Source organism: Chiroxiphia lanceolata, chromosome 3, assembly GCF_009829145.1.
Source record: "Chiroxiphia lanceolata isolate bChiLan1 chromosome 3, bChiLan1.pri, whole genome shotgun sequence".
NCBI classification, from domain to species: domain Eukaryota; kingdom Metazoa; phylum Chordata; class Aves; order Passeriformes; family Pipridae; genus Chiroxiphia; species Chiroxiphia lanceolata.
Genome location: NC_045639.1, coordinates 61,134,899 through 61,159,070, shown reverse-complemented (window position 1 = coordinate 61,159,070; position 24,172 = coordinate 61,134,899). Strand labels below are relative to the sequence as shown.

General features: G+C 38.0%; 1 protein-coding gene across 4 annotated transcripts in view; it reads right to left on the bottom strand.

Annotated features, from left to right (window-relative positions):
• The window catches only part of ARHGAP18 (Rho GTPase activating protein 18), a 94,446-nt gene that overhangs the window by 14,697 nt on the left and 55,577 nt on the right, over positions 1–24,172 (bottom strand). For 3 of the 4 annotated variants that reach the window (XM_032683234.1, XM_032683233.1, XM_032683232.1), the window contains exons 2-9: positions 23,185–23,384; positions 20,691–20,926; positions 17,862–17,934; positions 13,113–13,282; positions 10,746–10,911; positions 7,952–8,043; positions 5,197–5,274; positions 2,208–2,367 (exon numbers count right to left, since the gene is read on the bottom strand). In XM_032683234.1, coding sequence (XP_032539125.1) covers positions 2,208–2,367; positions 5,197–5,274; positions 7,952–8,043; positions 10,746–10,911; positions 13,113–13,282; positions 17,862–17,934; positions 20,691–20,926; positions 23,185–23,384 — 1,175 coding nt within the window. Of the gene's footprint in view, positions 1–2,207; positions 2,368–5,196; positions 5,275–7,951; positions 8,044–10,745; positions 10,912–13,112; positions 13,283–17,861; positions 17,935–20,690; positions 20,927–22,769; positions 22,832–23,184; positions 23,385–24,172 lie in introns of those variants that run through there. The other variant, XM_032683235.1, reaches the window with a different exon arrangement.

The following is a 24,172-nucleotide window of genomic DNA, read 5'->3' as shown; positions in this document are numbered from 1 at the left end:
CAAGAGCAGAGAAGCTTAACACTTATCTACAGCAGTAAATGCTGTACCAAATGATGCAAGCTATAATTAAAGAAAGCTAACGTTAGTTCTGCCTTTTACCAATTGCTCAGTGGTGCATCATTCACCTAAGATGCACAATGAGTGCATCCCTACACGCCTCCACCTCCTAGAAGAGCTCCTACATTACGGCAGTGTTGAGCAGCAGGAAGCCCTAACTCTCCCATATTTGCCACTTGTGATAAACTTCCTCCTGTCATGCTTTAGAGGACATGCTCTGGCAAGTCTTCTCAGCAGACTCCTAATGAATCAGGCCATACATAAAACAAGTGAAGAAAGAGATACCTGCACTTGACATAGTTTTATTACACTATTTCAAAATTCGACAGAGCTATTCTCATGCTTCCTGCTGGGATTCCAACTGAATTGCTATTTGAAATACATTTCACCCAAATCAACTTGGGAGACACCACAAAAATAATAAAGGTCATTGAGGAAATTAAAAAACCAAACCATTACTGACTACTTTATACCATGATAAAAATTAAGGAATTGAATAAATGAGTGGCAAATGGTATAGCCATTTAAAATATCAAGTAGTGAGAACAGTGTATCTACCTGCTCTAGAAAGACGTACATTAAAAGTAAGGCTTAAATTCAGTTTCAAAACAGTATATGTCACAATGTTCCAAAAGCAATGAGAATCAACATTTTCCTAGGAAAGCAAGCAAAACTACAATTGCAAAACATTAAAATTCATTACTTAAATTGGGGGTTTCTGTCTGCTCACCTTAATAACAACTGAATTTTAGCTGCTTACATTACTTAAATTAATCAAATTGTTTAAATTATGTTGTTTAAATATTTAATTCTAACAACACTACTCAGTCACAGTATCATGAAAAACACCGATTACTGTCATAAAGATGATGTCTTCTTTCTCTTCCACCTAATCTTATTACATGTAACCAACAAGACAGGAAGACAATTTAAACAATGGGAGGCTATGAAGTACTGTGTCTGTTTTGAATCAAACCCTTTGGTTCAATGTAGAAAGTGGTTTGGATCCTGGCACCTGAGTATTTCTGGGTAAATAAAACCACACAAGCCTTCAGACAGCTGAGGAGCGAGAAGCAGAAAGCCTCTTGGCTCCAATCACTATCCAGTAAATGGAACAGTCTTCTGGAGTCATTTGCTGCCAGCATCATCTGAAAGCATTCTGTCCAGTTTTAACTTGCCACTCAGTACTGCAGAATCAACAATACACGTAACAGGACAAAGCACCAGCCCCCTACTCCCACCAACCTAAAGGCATTGAAAGGCAGCTCACAATTGAAAGCCCACAGTTTTTAAAAATATTCATCTGTCTGCCTGTCCATGGGAATTCCCTGACCCTGAGATTAGCTCAGTTGGTTAGAGCATGGTGCTAATAATGCCAAGGTCATGGGTTTGGGCCATTCACCTAAGAGTTGAACTTCATGATCCCTGTGGGTCCCTTCCAACTCAGAATATTCTGTGATTCTGTGATTCTGTGAAAGTGTCTCTTAGAAATGAGCCATGGCTCTGACTGGAGGGAAGTGAAATAGAACTTGCATGCCTGTGTTGACGGGGAAGTTAATGTGTGTGGGTTCTGACTCCTGATTCATTATCACCAAGCCAGTCTCCTTCAATTACAGCTGGTATGTTTGCTGTCTTTGTGACCAGTTGGCAAGGAGGACATTTACACTGGAACTTGCTGACCTCATGGGACCATGGATGATCAGCAGTTCTGACTCTTCTGCTTTAACTTCTCCCATTGTAAACAGATAAAAGACCATAAACAGTATAAATTATAATTTGTTACATTTTCTGCAGAACTACTTATCTTTGCTGTGGTTTTCTTTTGAAGCAAACACTATTTATAAACTGATACTGTCATACACAATTTCCTTACAACCCTTCTACACCTCCTAACGACTACCAGAAACATCAGAAAGTGGCAATGTGTTTTCATTTTATCTGTTAACTACTAAAATAGTCGTTACATGAAAAATGTTGTTTGTACATTAGTAAAAATATGGCCAGTCTTTTCTCAGGAGAACTCACATTGTTGTTATTCAATTTGTTTCTCAGTTTCACATATTATTAGTGAAAATACTGCTACAGCATAGAGGCACTTATTTTGCACAGGTACTAATTCTTTCAGCCGAGACAGAAAGGACACTACTCACTCTGTACATCTTGGAAAGCTTTGAGATATTCTACAGTGAGAAGTGGCTGAGGCAGTTCACGGATGAAGAGTTTTAAAAGACTTGCTGCATCATGCTGCTTTACATTTTCCCAGTTGAAAGTCCCTTCATAAAATTTTGCTTCCAGTTCTTGGCAAAGAGCCTGAAAGGCAGTAGATACAGAGAGCACCAGTAACACTCGGTTGCTGGAAGTCACGCATCACACATGCAGCAATGCTTTCCATACTTTGAAACAGGGGGGAAAAAGGACATCTGACATATCACTTAACTCAAGCTGCAACTGATCTTTTGCTACAAAAAGATAAATTGGGGATTAGAAGTACTGCAAGCAAACATGTAGCAATAGGCAGCAGTCAAATCATATAGGAAGAATCTCAAGGGCCTGCCTCAGGGCCATATGGAATATACAATAAGAAACAGATAACACACTCAGGCACGTAAGGGTCATGACTTCCTCTCCCCTCAAATATTAAGACACGTCTGATATATACAGCAGTTCTGAAACTACTACCAAAAGTATTGCTGTAATGTATGCACGGACATTTTCATAGAAAAAAATATGGCAATTACCTGTGTTGGCACACAGTTTCCTATCAAAATACACAGTAAGGTGAGGCTGGTTCTCTTTTTAAAACATAGGGAAAAGATGTGACTCAATAGCTGGGGGTCTTGCCATCTATAGGGAACTCCATTTTACTGGGCACATACAGCTTTGCCTAGCACTGCACGTGTCAAATGTGCCCTCTATGGAAGGGGGCTGTACTGCAAATCACAAGGTTATGCAGCAGAATAAATAGTACTGAAAGTCTCAGTGGTACATCCTAACAGTTGGGAAAGGGTGTAATACTGTTGGCAGCAGACATTACCATATACCTGCCCTGCTCCCATGGCAGTGCTACAACTGGGCTTGCTTACAAATGGGAACACGTTTGCAAAGACCAAGTCCTTCTTCGTCTATTGCTAGGCATTAGTCCAGGCCTCACATCTACTTCATTTATTTCCTAGACTGGCAGAGTGGGAAGTAGCCTCCATATAGGGCCAGTGGCCCTGAGGCACCTCTCACAGGTCACTCCCTTCTAGACTCAGTTACTCTGGACAGAAAAGGAGGACAGAGACATTGGCTTGTTTTGTAAAGTATGTGCTATGGAAAAATATGGCCATAATTATTAATCTGGAAAAGAAGGGCACACTGGAGAGATGATACCAGATACATTTTTAAGATACCATTCTTATTAAATTTAACTTTGTCAAAATGGAAAAAAGATCTATTTCCAAAGAAAATGTGGACACTTAGATTGATATTAAAAGTTGGATGTTCTCAAGTGTCCTTAAGAGAGATCTCCTGTCTTCACTGACTATGTTGGGGGTTCAAAGGTGCAATGATTGTAACTCAGATGTCTAAAGTCAAGTGGGTATGATTTCCTGATCACCAAAAAAAGCAAGCTTTAGAAACAGAGATGAAAATTCTCCCCTGAGGCTCATCAGCTCCTCCATCCACATTCAGACCAAATCACTGCAGCAAATTCAGTATTAAACATACAGATAAAAAGCATTGTTTTATATGAGAGGCTAGAGTGGAAATTTCAGTTGTGTCCTAGTGATCCAATGCTTAGATTTTGAAGTAAATGTATTTAGCTACGGGTATAACCAATGCATCTTTTAATAATAACTCTAAAATCTATAGAACATAATAGTAAAATATTTTTTCTGTGTCTTTGTATAAAACTACATAATGAGGAAAATACTTTCTTTTTCCAGTTTAAGAAAACAAAGAAAAAATCAGTCTTTAGTTATCTTAAAATTTTCTATTTGGATAAGTAAAAGAACTTAACATATTTCCTAACAAAACAATTGCTTGATTTAAAGAAGTGATTAAAAAAACTAATGAAAGCCAAATAGTGAATGATCCTCTCACTGGGAAATCATATTAAGTTAATAAAATCAAAGAATAAACAAATAAACAATTAAATAAAGAAAATCACTCAGAAATCATTCCAGTTTGTGGAACTGATTAGAAGTGGAAAATAAAGAACAGAGGAAAACTGAAAAAAAATTAGTATCTTAGTTACTGGTAAATAAAGAAAACCAATTTCCATAACATTCCCTTCTTTTAGTTGTTTCTAATGAACCGGCTGCTGGACCAAGTTTTACACAACAGAGGCTGGCAGACGTCTTTGGACAGCTGAATCCACTTAAATGGTCCTTTCTCTTTAGAATTTAAGGCCAGTTCAGACCGTCTTTTTAACACATTGACTCTTGGCAAGAATCATACTGTGTACTTAGTTTCCTGCGTTAAGGCAAATACAGGGGAAGAGTCTGCATGTAATTGGCACTCACTCTGCAAGTGTCGGTGTGCACAGACGTGCCTAACACTTAGTGCCATGGTCTAGTAACCAGGGTGGTAGTGGATCAAGGGTTGGACTTGATGATCTCAGAGGTCCCTTCCAATCCAGCTGATTCTATGAATCTATGACTGCACTTGGTGAGCCGAGTAGTTATATTGCTGTTCATAAAAACAAATGTGAGAGTTCTTCAGTGCGTGCTGCCTCCCTTGCCCTATAACAAAGGTTAAGTCTAGCTACTAAAATAGGCTCAAAATGCCAGAGAAAATCTTCCTCCTGGGATAGAAAGACTGTGTAGGAACTGTTCATATGATTAAGCTGGTTCAGGGAAAAAGCAAAGGGTTGAAAAGCTCATGCCAAGAATTAATGATATTTTGGCACAATTGAATTCAAAATGCAGCTTGAACTCTCCTCCAATTTTGGACACCAGTCTTTTCCCTAAGACTACAGTGGATGAAACCATCAGCTCTCTGGCTAATATAACTCAGTTTTCTTTGTAAAGAGATTTCGCTTTCTATTTTTGAAGATTTTCATAACAATGTGAAATTAGAATATATTTGTATGACAAAATAAAATCAGAAAATACGGATACATTTTGGGGGATATTAAGAATCTGTGCAATGTTTTACCTTTACTCTTGTTGCAACTCCTGGTATTCTAAGAAGTCCTTCTGTTTCCAGAGTTGTCTCTTCTATCTGGGCAATCAGCTGTCAAACACAAACCAAACTGCATGAACAAAGATGCCAGTTAAAAATTACTGGAAGACAGTTCTGACATATTGGAGCCTTTATGCTTGTATCTCCGTATGCATACGTGTATGCATGCATTTGTGCACACAGATGTGTAACAAGTGGAGGAACAAACAGTTTGTAAATGGATTACAGTTGTTATAAAAGAAAACTTTAATATGGTTCTTACCTTTTTTATGAGAACTACTGAAGAAGAGTTTGTCTATTTTATTAAAAGAAAACTGTATGCTTTTTACCCCCTTCAAGTGTTCTCTGAAGACAGAAGAATTTTTTCCAAAAATTACCTTCAAAATCAAATCCCAATTACTACACTTGTAAAAAGTCTCCAAATCAAAGCAACATTAGAGATGCAGTATTAGTTTTCTCACAAATACTCTTCTTCAGGACTTTACCAGAGAAGAACTAAGAACTTCTAGGCTTTAAAGAAATCTCCGATTTGCAAATTCTGATGTTCTAACAAACTCAACAGTTTGCAATCCCACACATGGCTAATTTGCAGAAATTCTGTAAAAGTACTTCAAACAGGTACCATAAATTCTTTTTCTCTAAAAGATATTCCTAGAAGCATTCACTGGAGGATGGATTTAAGAGTATACAAAACAAATCTGTAAATGTCAAAAGCTGATGACATCATTTTAGCACAAATAGTTCTTACGATGTTTAACTAGGGCAGTGCCTTTGTTACATGCCTTCCTGTGCCAGCTCTTGAATAAGAAAAATTATGCAACACAGTTGTGCTTTCTCCCTTTACAGAAATTAAAGGGGGTTTACCTACCACCGTATTTATGAAACAGATAAATGCCATAAAAAAGATCAGACAGAAAAAACTACAAAGTTCCAAAATAGCACTAGTAGTGTCACGCTGGTGTATTTTCCAGGGTTAAAAAAAAAGTGCTAACTGGCCCTATCCAACTCTCACTGTATCTGGCTTGCACCAGATCAGTGGCTGCCACTCTCATGTGTTGAACACGAAGACGCTTTGGGCGTTTTGTGATTTGCCATCATTACAATATCTGGGGGAGGCAAGGTCTGGTGGCATTACTGGTGACCACAACTCCTTCACACACAGTGACAAGCCTCCCCTTGGTCAAGAGGTGGCTGCTGGCAACCACCAGCCTCCTGCCTATGGGAAATCTCCTCTTCACCTCTATCAGGGCTGCTTTGCATGGCTTCATTAGCAGGCCAGAGACCTGAATTGCTGTCAGCAGAAACTTCTGACAGAGATACACAGATTGCTATTATCCTCAGATTTTCCAGTCAGAAACCCCCTAGGTTAAATTATGTCATTATTTTTAACTGAAATTCCTCAATTAAATAAAAATTCAGTGTGTTTTTGTTTTTAATGAAGCAGCACTCCTATTATCTTGCTTTGTTTCATTTTAGTGATAAACAAGGTACATTTAAAAAGCAGAATGCACAAAAATGTTCTTTCTTGCACTTTATATAAATCCCCCATTCTTGGAAAGCGTGTGCTGTATAGAACAGGCAGAAGAAATGGGAAACTTTTTTATTTTTATATTCTCATTTAAAGTAAAACTGTATTCCAAATGACATCTGCAGCTTGCAAAACAAATCACATCTATAAGTGATTAATGTTTATGTAGAATTTTCTTCCTGCAGAACTATGCTTATGACAGTGCTAGGATAGCACCGTGATCAATCACTTTTTTCAATTTGATTTCTTATTTTCTAGATAGCCTCTTTTCCAGAAATGTATTTTTATGATCCTGAGGAAGTAATTTCTGGCATACACAGCGGTAGTTTTCAGAGAACGATGCAAAACTACTTTGAGTTTTCTGTTTCTCAAAAAATAACAAGTACATCCACAAACATACTGAAACATTAATGAGATAGCACAGAGTTTCTGTCAGTGTTAGGACAGGTCCACACACTGTGGTCTCTTTTCTTCTCATGAAATGAGACCTGCTGTGCATGGGCAGTAAATCCAGGGTCTCCATTATCTTTCCCTTTATCTTCCCCATTACTACGAGGTGATCCGGGCCAAAGCATACCCCCATGTACTAAGGCAACAAGTCTTCTGGAAAAGGACTGCTGTCACCACCAGAGGCAGTTATCCAGCATGATTCCCACTCCCATAACATCCGTCTTGTGGTCCAAATAATTTCTGAAAGGAGAAAACCACTTCCTAGAAATACAGGTTCAGCCTAGGGGACTGAGAATTTCTACAGAATTTCAAGTATTTCCTCTGGGAAACAAAACAAAACAAAACAAACAAACAAAACAAAAACAAAACAAAAAAATAAGAAAAAAAAAGAAGGAGGCAGCCTTACTGATGATGGAAGCTACACAACCTTTATGAAATGGAATTTGGCTGAAGCAGGTTCCTACACTGATTTTTATTTTTTACAGGCTTATTAGTAAACTTGACTAAATCATGAAGATCAGTTGTAATAAAAAATTAAATTTATTACTTTGACTCAAAATATGTCTGATACAAAGAAAAGTATCACATTTACTGAATTAGTAAGTAAAGTTGCAAATAAAAGTTACAATAACTTTGATAGATTAGAGTATTATACTGAAAACTGCTACAGGAAGCAAATAAATCCAGGACAAAAGGTTATGTTTGTCATCTGCAGGCATGTAACAAGTTGACTTGTTCATGCCTATTTACCTTTTGAAAAATCAGTGGAATCTTGGTTCCTGGAACCTTCTTCTGATCCTGTTCCAGTAAAATTGACAGTGGGACACCAAACAAGCCAGAGTCTGAAGCATAAAGCAAAAAAAATGGAGATATTATCCACATCTGTTCCAGTACATGTGATAATGGCATAAACCCATATTTCTGAAGCAATAAGTCTATTCAATACATTCAGAGCTATTGACCTTTTGTTCAAAGTGTTTTAATGTCTTTGTCAATCAAGTTACTACACAAAGAATTCTGGCTAAAAGGATTCATTCAACTCTTTCTCGGGAGTCTTCTGTTTTGACTTCAAATTGCCATCCACACATTCTGCAGCACATTGAAACAAACTGCATAAATGAACCATCTGCGTGGTTCTGGTTTGCAGAACGGGTGTGATGATGACCCTGCAATGCAGATCTTCATTACTCTGTGCAAGTTATTATAGTTAAGATGCAAATGGAAAGAGTAAAACATCCAGAACTTGGCTACTAAAATGAGACAAATATAATTATCACTCAGAGTTACTCTGAGCACTTCGCTCTATGATAGTTTGGAAACAGGAGCTTTTCAACTCCCATGTTCTTGAATTATACAAGATAACCAACTCACCAAAGGTTTGTTTTATTGTTTTTGTGGTTTTTTTTAAAAAAGCAAAAGTACAGTTAATTCTTGGTTAGAAAATAGCCTTTACAATAGTGCTAAGGCAATGCAAATTAAAAATAAAAAAAAAAAAGAAGAAATCTAGTGCCAGTTAATCTAGCCCTGATGCAAAACCACCCTTATTCTTCAAGTAAATGGGACTCTCATCTATTTATGACCCAGAAGTAAATGACTATTAAAAGAGAGCTATACTAGTAATAACTAACCCAAAGTCTGCTGACATAGAATTTCTCTGTCAGAAGTACTGATAATTGCTGTATGTGCAATTTTTCTGAAACCGCATATAACACTACATGTAGTTAAAAACTGCTGCTTGGTATCATACCATGCCAATATTGAACATAGAACAGCTGCAATTACTAAAAAAAATTGTCAGCCCTTGAAGAAATGTGATATACATCAAAGAAAGATCAGTTTCAATGCCAAATCAAAAAGTTCTTGTATCTCTGTGAGCATAAAAAGTCTACCTATAAAATACAATAGACTCATACATACAGTCAATATTCATACCCCATAGCTTTATTATCTTGAAGACCTTGTCAATAATAAAAGTAAAAAACGAACTACAGAAGGTCAATAGAAAGGCAGGGCTGGGAACAGCACAGCATTCCCCAAAAGAACTATATTCTCATCATCTTTTACATAGTCAGCACTGAGGGGAACAGCCAACAGACCCACCACTGTATGAATCAATTGGTCCAAGAACACTTCAAGGGTGATGAGGTGACGGTCAGGTAGAGCAATAAGGCACTGAAGACAGTATATTGCAAAAGCAGATTTGCTTGGGAGAAAAAGTGACAGATCATTGTCTATTTCCTACACATTTCCATGAGTCTAGCCCACCTTTTTTAACTTTTAAAAAAGTTTTCAATCAATTCAACATTACATGAATTCCTGCCATTCAGATAATAATGAAATTCAACCAATAAATTCTGTATGAAGAAGCAGTTAAAATCAAGACCCAAAATACATGAGAAGAAAGTGTTTTGTGTCTGATTATTAATGACACCACAAGCTGTCTTCTTCAAGAAAATGCATTTAAGGGATAAAGTTCTTGTAGATGTTTCTGTGTATGCCTTTTGCACTTAAAAAGCTATTTTCTACTATTGTGAAGAGTGTATTCTGAAGAATCCACTGTACCTTGCTGTATATCTCAATGCTCTCTGTTGCTTTCAATTATTTAAAGTGAGCTATTGCACTATCACATTCACAGAACCTTGACAACAGAGTTATGGTCAAAGGAGGCTTGTGATTAACTGGTAACACATTTTGAGCTCTTGTAAAGCATTTAGCAGAAGCCAAAAATACGAAAACAAAACAAAGCACTGAAAACCTCTAGCATCTTGAAATTAGTTTCCATGTTTTCTGTGTTCCCAAGAAAAGCACTGTGATTATACATATGCTCCAATCGCTTGCAGAGCAAAATGAGATGTGTTGCAGCTGTTGCTGATGCAGAGTTGCATCCTCTGCTACAGATTAAATCTTCCATTTACTATGATGCCATCCTGCATAAAAGCTGCATTATAGCCTAATACTGGTTGGGCAAGGCCTACATGACACAGGAAAGTTTGCCAGACAGAACAAGAAAGTAGGTGACAAAGGCTCCCAGCATCTCCCACTAAGGGCAATGAAAGCAAAAGTCAGGTAGACTCACAGAATGACAGAATTATTTGGATTGGAAAAGACATTTAAGACCACTGAGTTCAACCATGAAAGTAGTCCAGTACCTACCTTCAGGAAAGCTGGAAAAGAATACACATGAAGAGCACATTCCCAAAGAGCTCTTCGGGAATAAATCAGCACATATAAATTTCTGTGAGGCAATTCTTGCTGCAGAGCATGCTACTATGATACTTACCCTTTTCACTCCCTAGCCTATCTGCTTGGTGATTGACTTGAGTTTTAACTTTAGACAATAAACAAGGGTGCAGTAGCTGGAGAGACTGTGTCAGTAAACTTGTTTAGAGTGTGCCTTGAATTAAGATGCAAAATCAAATGCTGCTCAGGACCTATATTACATTCATATACTAAATAAAAATTCTGTGATTCTCTGAACTGGGTGCATTTGTTTTGTGCGATTAAAACAGATGCATTTTGTTCAGAACACAAAACACTGACTCACCTTTGGTTTTGATTTTTACAGCTTTTTGTTGCTTGAATTCTGTCCCAAGTATGTCATAGAGAGCAGTTAATTCAATCAGTGCTAAAGAATAGACTTTCTTCATATCCTGAGGGGCCAGGTCACCAATCTTTGTGGTACCTGTTTTGTCCTTCGGCAGTCTGAAATTCTAAAAGCAGAGATTTGCAGCAGGGTGAATAATCCAAGTCATGACAAATTACTTAGCTCAAAGGCTATGCTTCCTTCAGGGCACAACCTTTCATCATGAAGCCTCCTGTTACAGACTAAATCACAGGAGAATCCCTCAAACAGGTTGAAAAGCAGATGATCTTAAAATGATAGGAAGATTCAGGTTCCTGGTGACTTCTGGGGGTCATCTAATTCAACTGCCTGCTCAAAGCAAGGCTAAATTCAAAGTCTGATTGGGTTGTTTGTTGTGCTGTTCAAATGAATTTTGAAAACTCCCAAAAACCCCTGTGGGTACCTGTTTCACTGTTAAATGCTCTCATGGGGACTTTCTTTACTTTGCAAAACAAAATTTCTCCGCTAGTCACTCGTGCCCATTACCTCTTGTCCTTTTACCTGGCACGCTCAAGGAAAAGTCTGGCCTTGTTGTGCCACCTACCCACTCCTCCAAATTCTGCATCCTTTTCCAATTTATAGTGGTGGAAATGTCTGTCCATGAACAATGCATGTAAAATTGGAAGAGAAATCCCCCTTGCACTTATGCACACAAAATAAAATATTTGGCTACCATATAAATAATAATAAAAGGGTTCTCTTCTTAGGGAAGGGGGATACTTAATTACAGCTCGTTTCTACTGTGCTAAATGCTCAGAGGCTCCAGTCAGAGATCAGTATAAGGAATTTAGTTGAAAAGGTGAGGGAGAGGGAATTCCCAGCTCACTGAGCTTTCTAACTCCATCTCTCACCAGCAGGCTTCTAAGTAAGACTCTTGCCTGTTCCTGACATTAGCAGTGCACATGACTCAGAGCAGGAAGGCTGACAAGACTTTCTTCCATTTGGAAAGATATATTCTACTCCAGAATTATTTTTGCATCCTGTACAAACCCAGCAATAGCACAGAGGATTGGTGGTTATGGCACATGACTACAAGGGCAGATATCCAAATATAAACACAATTTACAAATGGCAGATATGTAGCTGTTTCCCACCTTGAGCTTTCAATGACTTGCACAAACATGTCTGTTTAAAAATAGCTGCCAATGACAAAGTGCAACCAATAAATACAAACTGTAGAATTTAATAGGTAACTCCCTTCATTTTCTTATAATTTTGCCGCTCCTTTTATCACTAAGAAATCCTATAGCCATGTCTTTGACCAATCCTGCACAAGCCTAGCTAGAAGTAGAGCTAATGTATGTATTATGCATATATACATATACACAGAAGTTAGAGTAGAGCTTTCATCTCCTTGTTATAGGCTGCATTACAGAAACATGACTCAAACACTTTAGAATCCATTTGTAAGTATCCATTAGTGTCTGGTTTATAATGTTTAAACTAGTATACATTGGGTAATTACTACCTGAAGAACTGCACATGTCCTTATCTAAATTAAGTGTTTGAAGAACAGTGAAACATTACTTCACAAACTATGTTTACTCAGAGGTGTTTGCATACAATGTTAGGGAAAAAAAAACAAACAACAAAACAAACCAGAGGATTTTCACACCAGTCAGTAGTTTACAGGTTATAACTACATGTTCATGAACTGCATGTTTATGAACTGTTAGGCAGGGAGAGATCCTCAGAGATTTCTGAGGATCAACAACAAAATCCCTTAGAGGATTTTCTTTTGTATTTATATGGATTCATTCAGAAAGAGCCAGATTTTATTAACAGTTCGAACTAATCCTTAATTTCCTGCCATTCAATTTCCTAGACCATTCTGTTCTTCATTTTCATCTCTCGCCTACCTGCACTGGATAACTGCACAAGGTTTCCAGTCATCCACCAACCCTTTTTAATTGACAACAGAGCTTTTTATTACAGAGATAAAGGATCTCCCCACAGATATCAGGAAAAAGGGCTGTAAACAAATGAAGTAAGGACACAGTTTGTGTACAACTACCACTAAGCCATTTACTCCAGCTTAATATTACCAGTTCATCACTGCTTAGATATAGAGTGAATTTTGTTATACAAGGATATAAATAGGCATCAAAGTAGTTATTTCCATGTTATTGAGAATACTATTTCCAAAAAATTAGTTATCTTGAGAAGCTCTATCTCCACAAAGCTAAATATGGCAAAATTCTTTTAAATCTATTTCACTCACTATCAGATAAATTTCAGGCAAGCAGTACCTCTAATAAAAACTAAGAGGAAAAAATAGGAAACACCTACCGGGAGAAGAGTGTCACCCCCTACACCCTTGCACATATTGCCTACTGAGCTGTCTTTGAGATTAGCTGCCTGTTCTGCAAATGATATCTCCAAATTGATGTCAGTGTCCGAAGATGGTATGACTTCAAGCATGCTCTTCTGTTCATCTGTTCCGAGACTGAAGTTTGGACCTGAAAACACCATAAAAAAATCCTAAAAATCAACGGCAGCACCAGCGAGTACCATTCAGTGCATAACAGTAAGTTTTAAGTAGAAGTAAATGCTGTGTAAGGGGTGGACTTTCTGTTTGCAAATTTGCTGTTTTCTGCAATTCTTATGTCAGTTGAAAATTTAGCTTCTGACAAGGGTTCAGCTTCTGTAGGTTTTCTTCAATAATTTTGCCAAGGCATGGGGTTTTCTCCTATTTATCCATTAGGAAAAGATAGAGCAATCCACTTCAAACAAACATCAGACTCCCAGAATCTTGCAGAGCCAAAGAGCTTTGACTTCAGACACTTTCTTGCCATCAAACACTTTCCAGCCTCAAAGACTGTAACATCCCGCAACCAAATCAGCAAATATTTCTGCTCTTAAAATTTCAAAAGCAAAAGAGAATGTGTCCTCTATGACCCAAAGCATTAACATCTGGGAACAACAGGGATTACACAGATCATATATATTTGTTCCGTTATTCCTGTCCTCACCTCAGACCGAGAAGTCTAGATTCTTCAAAACTGTTTGGGCGTGTTTCCATGATACAGGGAAGGACTAAGTACACAACAATGGCCTTACTTCTTTTTCTTTGTTCCTTAAAGAAAATACTAGATAAACTTAGAACATTTTTGTTAAAAAAAAAAATAAAGAAGGAACAAAAGGGAGAGGCAGTTCTGCTTTTAGAAAAAGAAGTTGCCCAATTTCACAGTAAATCAACCGTTGCTTTTCAGTTTGAAGTTAAAATATATCATGAAAGAAGCAAGAAGAAAATTATATTGTAAATAACACTGTTTAATACAAAGTATCAAAGACAATTTAGCCTAAGAAACATTTCCAAATTTTGCCTGTTGTGTGTGTTACTCATTACTTGCTTTTTCCAGAGTGGCTTCTGCTCACTTTCCATAGATCCCAAATTACCTAGGGCATAGGCTAAAGATTAAGCTGATCCTGAAACTAGAGCTGTTCCTTTTGGTACAGAGATACATGAGTCCTCAGTAAGCAAACACATCCGAGGCCAAATTCATCTTTAACTCCAATCTTTGGCCTCCCTGTGTGTATCCCTATATATCATGTAAAATGTTTAATGCATCTGAACTGAATGAAAACAGTTCCCCATCCCCCCAAGACTTTTGTCATGCTAATGCGGCCTATACGTGACCTACATACTTCCTACCAGCCTAGGAGGGATCTGGTGTTAACAAACAAAAACGCAGTAGCTCCTATTTCAGTACTCTGGTCATACCAAGGTGCTGTGTAAAGCAGATGTCTTGGTAATGCTGTGCACATTTTAGAGGTCTGGAAATGCTGCTGTTGTGGGGAGTTTCCTCTTGGCTGTATAGCCTTGCTCCTATTGTTGTGCATTCCTTAACTAAGCAGCATCTGTAAAGAGGAAGTAGCTTTGATGTTCTGCCAATCTGCCAACTACATGCAGTATTTCATGTGAGAAATGTAAATGTGATACATAAAATGTAAATACTGTCTATGAGGATGTGGAAACCATATTTTACATGAGTTTCGTACCCTTTCCTTGGTTCACAGAGCTATTTTAAGTTCACATAAAATGATGGGAATTCTTGAGAAAAAAAACAAGGAAACATCACAAGTGTCAACTTTGCTATTTCCTAGTTTTGCTAGAGAATCTAGAGTATACCCCAATGGAGCTATGCTGATAGATCTTAATTTATGATTGGAAAGGTAGAGCAACTTTTTTTTGACTGACAAAGCATTTCTCTAAAATGCCAGTTCATAGATGATTATAAATAGAAAATGAAAAACTTTTTAACATTTCACTGACACTATCACTTTGGCTATAGGTTCCTTGCTTATCATGTAAAATGAAAAGCAAAAATAAACCCTTTAATTAAAAAACACAACCACATTTCAGTCTTTTTCCCTATCAAGAAGCAAACATCACTGCTCTTTACCCTCATATTACACATGGTACACACAATTCTTTCATCCATTTTCTAGACTGTTATGCTTTGAAATTGCCCTTATACAAAGGTTTTTATCTATCATTCTTCCCTCGGAGCTAATCCTCTGTTCAGAAAGACAACTGCAGTCTCACAGTAAACTGATTTTTGCTGCTACCCTATTTAAGATAATGAATATTTGACTTTTTATCTGTTTTATTCTTTCTTTTTTATTTCTTGAGAGGTCTCAACCAACACAGTCATTTTTCTTTTGTATCTGTTGAACATATTGCTAGCTTTGCAGGCCTTTAGTGAGTGTCATGGATTGTTAAATTGATAATGTCTTTTAAGAGCTTAACACATGATTCTGAATTTTCTTTTTGTTTCCTGTAGACATACTCCATACCTATACGAAACAAAGGTACTTAAAGCCCGTAAGTGAGCATCCTTCCAAAAAAACTCAGATATCCAGCTACCAAAAAAAAAAAAAAAAATCTAAGGAGCTCATTAAACTGTTCTGTTTGAGCAGGATTTGGCAGAAAAGAATAAAAATGTAACGGTTTTGTATTATTCTATGAGTTTGCATACACTATTTGGTCAAGAAACAAGATGTGTCAGTTTGGTAAGAAAGGAGAAGTGAACACAGGTTCACACAGCTCAAGTATGCTCTACAGGCAAACAACTAACATCGTCAGTTTGGCAGAAGCACTTGGGAATGCAGCACTCAAATATCAAATTAGGAACAGTCATCACCTTTGGAGTATGGCCAGAAAGATTGTTTGCCATAGCAGTTTTAAGACATCTCAATTTAAGCTTTTTTAATAATGTCTGAGATGATGTTCACGTTTTTTTAGGTAAAACTAGGACTACTTCTCTGTCAAAGAGGTTTTCCATTCTAAAATAACATCTTTGGATTTGGATTTCACAAATATTTAGTACCTCTGAAATATCAGGCACTGCTTAGCTTTTGCCTTAAATTCATTCACTGTTTGTATAACACTGATTTGCTCATCATTCTGGAGGAAAGATCACAGCACAGCACTGAAACAGGTGCAGTGCTTTTAACACCACCAAACTTCCATGGTTTGACTGCAAATTGAACTGATTTTTCCTTTCTGCTCCAATCCTGGGAGCAGAGCCCATTTCAGCATGTTGACAAATGCAGAAGTGTATCAGGATGTAAGCAGGCTGCATTTGCCATCCGCATCACAATCTGTGCTGAGAAGAGCTAGCATATGGGATTTGCCTTTCAGAACTTCCCATTTCTGAAGGGTTCATCAGGGCCACTGGGAAAAAAAGAACCAGATGTGATAAAAACTCTGTAATAATTGCTTGGTAATTTTCCAGCTCTGAATCCTGCAGTGAAGTTTATTGACACAAGCACCAGGCATCTTCCTTCCCTTGTGCTGAACCAGCTGTCTGGCAGTCCTCCCAATTTTTTACTATTCTGACTGAAGTGAGGTTTGCTGAGAAGGAAGGAAGGAAATACACACTTCTGAAAACACACAGTATTGGTGCTATTCAGGACTGGTTTATATTAATCTCTCCCACTTCAACTTCCATGCATATCCTGTATTGTCCATTGCTGTTTTCCCGAGTCTAATCCTAAAGTAAAAATTTTTCCAAAATACTAATGATCAGTATTCTAGATCTGGAACAGAATTTTATTTGGTGGCTTAATTACAGATAACTAACTTGCAGTAGGGAACTTGATCTGCCTGCTCTAACTGGCTATAGGGTTCAGTCTAAAACCTATGTGCTATCCAGCCCCCCAGAACAGAAAACCCCAACATATAAACAAAGCAGAATAACAATGCAGTATCTTAAAGTTTAAATGGCTGCCAGTAAATGTCCTGATCCTTACAGTGGTAAGTATGTTGGTATAACAGACATAGTGCAACCTCTATTTTGAAGAAACCTAAGATGATGCAGGACAGCCACCTTTTCATTACTGGATCTGAAGAGCAGCAGAAAGCTCTATCAAAGTCTTTCATCAAAATTCACACTCTCAAAACAGAAACTACAGAATCAGCTAAGGCCTTCTGTGATGCTTTATCCTGGCAGTGAGATGAAGGGGTCTTCCATGGGTACTGCACCCTTCTTGCGTGATCTACACGCCATTGAACACAATCCAGTCCTACACACAGGGAATGGTTATTTCCTTTCCAATTTCCTTAAGAAGGTAAGCAACCATTTTTCTTCTATCCCAAAATTTTCTTTTAATTTGAACTGCAGATATATAGCCAGTTCTCACTGTTTTTTCATGTTTATAGTCCATTTAGGTTTATTGTCTCGTATGCACAGATGAGCTTACGTACAGTATACCAGAGATAGACCAGAAGAGAGAAATTAAGGATCAGGAATGATTTAAGCATAAACTGTGAGAGGAGACTTCTCTCAGATAGCTCAATTATAAGATGATCCCTGGTAATAAACCAGGTTTCTCATATGGCTCAAAGGATACTATCTACAGCCACGCTTAAAATTTTACACCCCAACAATGCAGTTCAGAACAGGTTCCTCATTAGAATTTAATTTTAGTTTGCTGAAAAGTTAATTGAAATATGGACCCATGTAGTAGCTTGTGTAGTTGAATGCCTACAAAAAAAAAAAAAGGAAAAAAAATAAAGTCATTTGGCATTACCTTTTGTTCCGTCATGTGTTTCATTTTTGTTTTCACTTGTTCTCACAGTTGAGGGTTCACTTCCATCACAGACCTAAGAAAGGAACAATAAATATGCATGCCTATAAAAACCAAATGTATGCTTGTAGAAACTCCTTTGACCTTGTGCGGGATTAAACCACACCCTCCTGCAATACAGGAGTATGCAGAAAGTGTTTCAACAGAAAACCCTCTGCCAAAGTCCAAGGGGATCTGAAATCTAGGTAATTAAAACAGAAGTAGTTAAGTCAATTTATCCCCTTCCTAGAAGGCTAAGTGGGTGAAAGACTTAATTTTCCAGACAAAGAATAAGAAAATGCAGTCTTTGACCTGAAGCCATAGTTTGCACCGGAAAGGATATAGAAAGGGAATCCAGAGGAGACATTTTGACTGACTTAACATTTTGACTTCACTGACTGATTCCAAATTCCTTTCTCTTGCAAAATCTTAGTCACCTCCCCTACAGAGCAATCTCATCCCTTTTGCAGGGCAGCCTGACATTATTATCTGTGCTTTCAGCTTTGATTTTCAACAGCAAAGCCAGGACACTGCGAAGAGACTTAAAAACGGTAAAGGATTTGAACCATCCTCTTCTTTCTAAAATGCAGACCTTGCCAGTCTCAAGATGTGTCAGATTCCATGAACTGGATGACTCCTACTATAGGCAAAAATATTTCAGAACATGTAGAAAATCTATGCCCATATATATGGGTATACATATACCCATACACATTTTTACCCCTGCATTATTTTTACTGTGTTTTTGGCAACTCAAATTAACAATGAATGTTTAGCACTCTAGATTTCTAATTGTATTTTACTCAAGCAATTTATAACTCCATACTTACTGAGAAAAAAAATTCAAGTTTTAAAGATTTCTTCTGCCGGCATGATCTGTATATTCACTTCTTTTTTTCTTTTTTTTTTTCTTTAACTGGGGATTCTGAGAGGAGGAAAAAGATAGCGCTCCTGCCCCAAAAATTATTGCTGTTTCATAAAGCAGCAGAAGTAGACTGGGAAGCTGTCAAGGTACCAAAAGCCTGGCTTCTCTTTGGGAATATGGCAGGAAATTTAGGAGAGACATCAACACAGTTGTTGTGTTGATGCAAAACATCAACACTATTGTTTTACCTTTCCTCCTGCTTTCCTCCAGATGAAGGGAGGTTACAGGATTTTTGGAGGCTATTGTTAAACTGGAATGACTTCATACAGCTGCAGATGGCTTCAGTCCTCTTTTGTTACATAAAAAGCTTTCTAACGATGGAAAAGTAACAAAGTAGGGAGGCAAGTTACCTAGGGAGGTTGTAAAAGCTACTTCACTTTCTGTGACAGTTTAGATGAATAACCACAAGCAACGATTTCTGAGTAATTATCTTGCGTTGGAGAAAGGAATGCAGCACAGGTTTGAGGACCTACACTTGTTTTACTTTATTTCTGTTAAGGAAACAGGTTTAGAAGGATTTTTTTTCCATTATTTCTGAATTTAAGAAATTTTTTAACCTTCTGTGTTATGCTTCTTATATGGCTATAATCATTTGTCTGTTTGCATTACTTCTCACTGATGTCTTCAATATCAAAACATGAAGTTTAAGAGACACAGAAGTCTACTGAACACTGTGACGTAGGATTTTCAAACATTACAGTGTGTAGCTTAAATACAGGAACATGAGTATTTATTGTGCTTTACTGAAATAACATCCTTGAAAGAGAAATTATACTGCCTAAAGCTATATGATATTTTACCTAAATTGCTCTGCTATTAGATCGTGTAATTACAAATCAGATCCTGGAAAGCTTTTATGGAGTTAATATCCCTTCTGTAATCACAAGCATGGCAAAAGAATGAAAGCGAAGCTGTGCCTCTGGAACACACATTTGAGCTTACAAACTCCCCCCACTACATTTCACTGCGACTGAGTTTGAAAGGAGCTGATGAAGGAGAAGATGTTGTTGAGGGAAAGAGGAAGTTAAATCTCCTCAAAATTCCCCGTGCTTTCCACCACCACTACCACTGCACTGAATGGCACCGTCAGCAGTGACAACAAGGGACAGAGCTGAGGTCAGGTAAACTTGCCATGCATATCCATCAGGATGAAGATCTCAGTGCTCTGTGGGAGCAGACAGGACTTATACCCTTCTCCACAGAAAAGGAATTCTCCATTTCTCTCCTTTCCCTTTCCTACATATGGGAGAGGAACTCTGTTCAACATTCCACGAGAGGAGACTGGGACCTTTCAGAGCAACTTCCCATACACAGTTTAACAACACACAAAGGCCCTGCAAGTTAGTACGGGGTTTAAGCCCTCAGGTGATAAGCATAAAGACCTAGCCAAAACTGAGGAGGTTAGGTTGATGTCTCTTTTTTTCTTTATTTTTAAAAAAACAAACAAACAAACAAAAAAACACACCCACAAAAAAAAACAGGAAACGAGCACCCCTAAGTAAGAGCTACCACCACCCAAAAGTAACAGTGGGCTTTTGGTAGCTCTTTGGGTGATTGTTGTCATGAGTTTTGCATCTACATGAACGTTAATTCAGATTAATGTCTTGACCATGGACTGGTTGTTTTATTCATCACCTTTAAGCAACACGAGGCCAATATACATACTTCTTTCTACTTACTAAAATCACTTAATGCAATGTCAACTCTGGAAGAACACCATTCCTGTAAATTTAGTCAAAAATTCCCTTGGAAATCAGCGAAAAATCTTCTGGAAATATCCCTTTTGTGTGTCATTCTCCTCTCCTCCCACCCCTGCCTGTTCCTCTTCTCTCTGCCAGAATCAAACAAAACAACAGACAGGAACTTACTTTTCCCTTTGAGTCATTTTGTAGCCTGAAGATATCTCTGACATCAGGAATCTGGTGCTGTTTGTTTTTTTTCCTCAGTGTTTGTGTGACAGTCTCTACTCGCTTTTCCACTGCTGCTCTCTGGGTTCGGGTCAGTGTGGATAGAAACACCATGCTTTCCTGGGAGTCACCAGAGCTGTCTCCAAACAGATTTGACAGACCTGCCTCCTTCAGCCATTCTTCTTCTAGTTCTCCCTCTGAGCAAGTCAAAGGGAAAAAGGCAAAAAAATTGGCTTTCGAGTACTGCCAAGCACACTGGATGTTAATGACATGATAGAGTTAATACAATCCCAGGGAAATACTATCATGACTTGGAAAAAAGCTATTGTTTCTGAAGAGCTTCAAAAGATTTAATACATGATATCAAAGCTTTTAAAATAGTTAATCCAATACAGATTGCTATGTGGCAATCTTCATAATAATCTACAGCATTTCTATTAAATCATATACCATTTTATAAATGTACCTAGATATAAATTTGTATGGGGAAGTCTGAAAGACTCTGATCATCACTGCCTCATTGATTTTCAGTTCAATATTCAATCTTTTTTGCTCCCTTACTGACATGGTTCTGCCCACTTTTCTTGACACATTAATCCTACAGCCCTCCACTAGCTCAATTTAATGAAGGACAAACTAGGCTACAGGAGTCACCTTAATGCTATTTTTTCATCAATTCTTATGACATGGTCTCCAGCCTGCTGACAGCCCACAAAACAATTTTTGCTTTAGTCTTATAGCTGATAAGGTATCCTTTATTGACAGATCACTGCACAAGAAAGATGAGAAAGCTATTGAATACTGTTACTGATGGCAAAACTTCTGATTCTGAAACCCATATCTCTCTAATGATATTTTCTTTAAAACCCTAAGTTCTGTCTGTAGCAGCTGAGGTTGTGTTGAATGCCAGCAACCCTCTCAAATGTTCAAGCAACATTTCCATTTATCAGATATCTAAAAATACTCCAAATCTGGCATGTCTACTTCACCACTGACTGCAGTTTCCCACTGTGCCCAGTGCACATTCAAGTGGGCACCTGAATATTAACAGCATTCAGAAAACAGACAACAGATTTTAAGTATGGATTTTGCTATGGCTGGGCAACCAAATCCTGAACCTCTGACAAAACTCAGATTTTAACAGGGCTGGAAAGAAGGGCTACACCCATTCTTCAGAGCAGGTGCGAGCAAGGTATATCTCATCTGTCCCCTGCCTTGCCTTTGCATGGCCGTGTTTCAAGCACACACCCCCCACCTTGGCAGGCCCAGCATCCAGGTGCAGCATCCCACACATTCAAGGAGTACTTGTATCCAAGCAAGGTGCTGCACATTAGGCAAGGTGCAGGGCATAGCAACATATGCTTGAGCTTATAACTCAACTGTGCTGACTCACCTGGGCTTCGTGCCAGAGTCAGCTGCAGTAACTAAGGGGAAGAAGGCTATGTTAAAAAAAAAAAAAAAGGAAATGGGGTGTAGAGCCTAAAGGCACAGCCACACCAGTGAGCTGGGGTAATAGAAGAGGCTCATGCACTGCAGAACAATGGGCTCTGCTTCTCTGGAGAAAGCCTCCCAGCTCTGTCAGGTGCCCTGCTCCCTGGGCACAAGGGCTGGGAGCCTTGCTGCTTTCTCCAGGGGCCACGTTGTTACACTCTTCAGAGTACTTGTAAATAGCAGCGCCATTTCAAAATGCTTAAGGAGGTAGAAGTGCAAATCCCTTTGAAAGCTCACGGAGCACATTCTTCTCACTCATGTGGAGGCCATATCAAAATGCAAAATTCACCATTTTAATTTACTGAGACTGTAAGTCTCTTGTAAGAATGGGAGAGAGACAGATACTGCTCTGTTAAAAAGTAATTTTTGAGAGAAGACTGGAATTAAGGACATTACTCCTCTTTTGTCAGAGACAAAAAAAAAAAGAAAAAAGAAACTGCCCAACCTCTAAGATCATGACCTAAGGAGTGGCCCATAATTGATGCTTCTGAGAAACAAAATAATACAACTGAACAACCACAACAGTTACAAGCGTAGAAAGTTACTCACTAAACTTAAACTGGTTAATCATTGGCTTGTCTTCTAAAGCCTGGGGTTTCTATCCACAATAGCTACAATAACGAACAACATACACAAAGAGTGAAAGAGTGAGTTAGTTTAACAGTAAACTGCAAATAAAGCTTCAATTGTTGTGATTCGCAAGAACAGGCACCTTTCTGATATTCTGCAAATACCATTCAAAGGAAAATCATCCTTTTACTTATGTCCAAAAAAACTCTTTCAGAGCACTGCCTGTTTCTGGTGATATGCATCAGAGGCAACAGAGTTTTCAAAGTGGATATTCAGGAAGGTGACCTCTTTTTTATGATTTGTGTTTAGTGGGTGCCATCTCTTGAAATAAGACTTGAAGAGAAATTCCTAAATCAGCAAACTGATGATCATTCACAGGAATGGATTTCGTTACCATCTGGCTCTTTCACTACAAGTGCTACTCCTTCCTCATGGTTATTTCCTCTGGTTTCATGGATGTTTTCAAGTTCTTTCCAGTAGTCCTCCATAGATAGTTCATCCAAGGAGTCCTGGGATCCCGAGCGGTCAAACGATGCTCCATCGGGGATCTTCTTGGAATGGTCATGGTTCATTGTATACTGGCCAGATCGACGGCTATAAACAAACCCCAAAGCAATTCTTGGTTAGCATCTTAAGATACAAGATATATTAACATCTGTGAAGGCAACTGATGATGAATTGTGTGAAAGTATCAAAGCAAACCACTATCAACAAGCAAACCAAGATATCAACAATTACTTTTAATATCTGGAATATATTTTTAATTTAATATTTCTGCTACATGTATCTTCCAATCCAGAATGACAGAGCAGTCAGTCTTAAAAAGGAAATAATGAATCCAAGGTCTAGTAATCCTGGTTACCAAACCTTTAATTCAACTCACAACAGTCAGTTCCACAAGCCTTATGGTACATATCTTCCTATCACTGCTTAAAAAATTTTTGAAAAGTGTTTTTCTGCCTCAGTAAAATCTTATAGCTTAACAGTACAATTACTGTTTTCCTTTGTTATTCTGCCTTTATTTTTTATTAATATTTACTCTGGTATCTATGACCTTAATTACAGCTGAGAAAGGACAATGTAGAATTACTGCAATTACAGTTTCTCAAGTAAACTGGCAAGTCCAAATGTTTAATAAGGGCCACAGAAACTATTTGTTTCCATCTGGCTGCCTCTTTGACTGGAACTTTACCATTTTTATAGTTTGGTGTTACTAGTTTCTGATTCACTCCACAAATGTATATTGCTAAGGCTTCCAAAAGGAATCTTGCATCTTAAGTGTAGCTGCAACTAGAAAAAAAGAAACCAATAAGCTGATACCTCCAGGTCTCATCTTGACCGCATTAAGTCACTGGCAAAAATGACCACTGACCTAGTAGGGA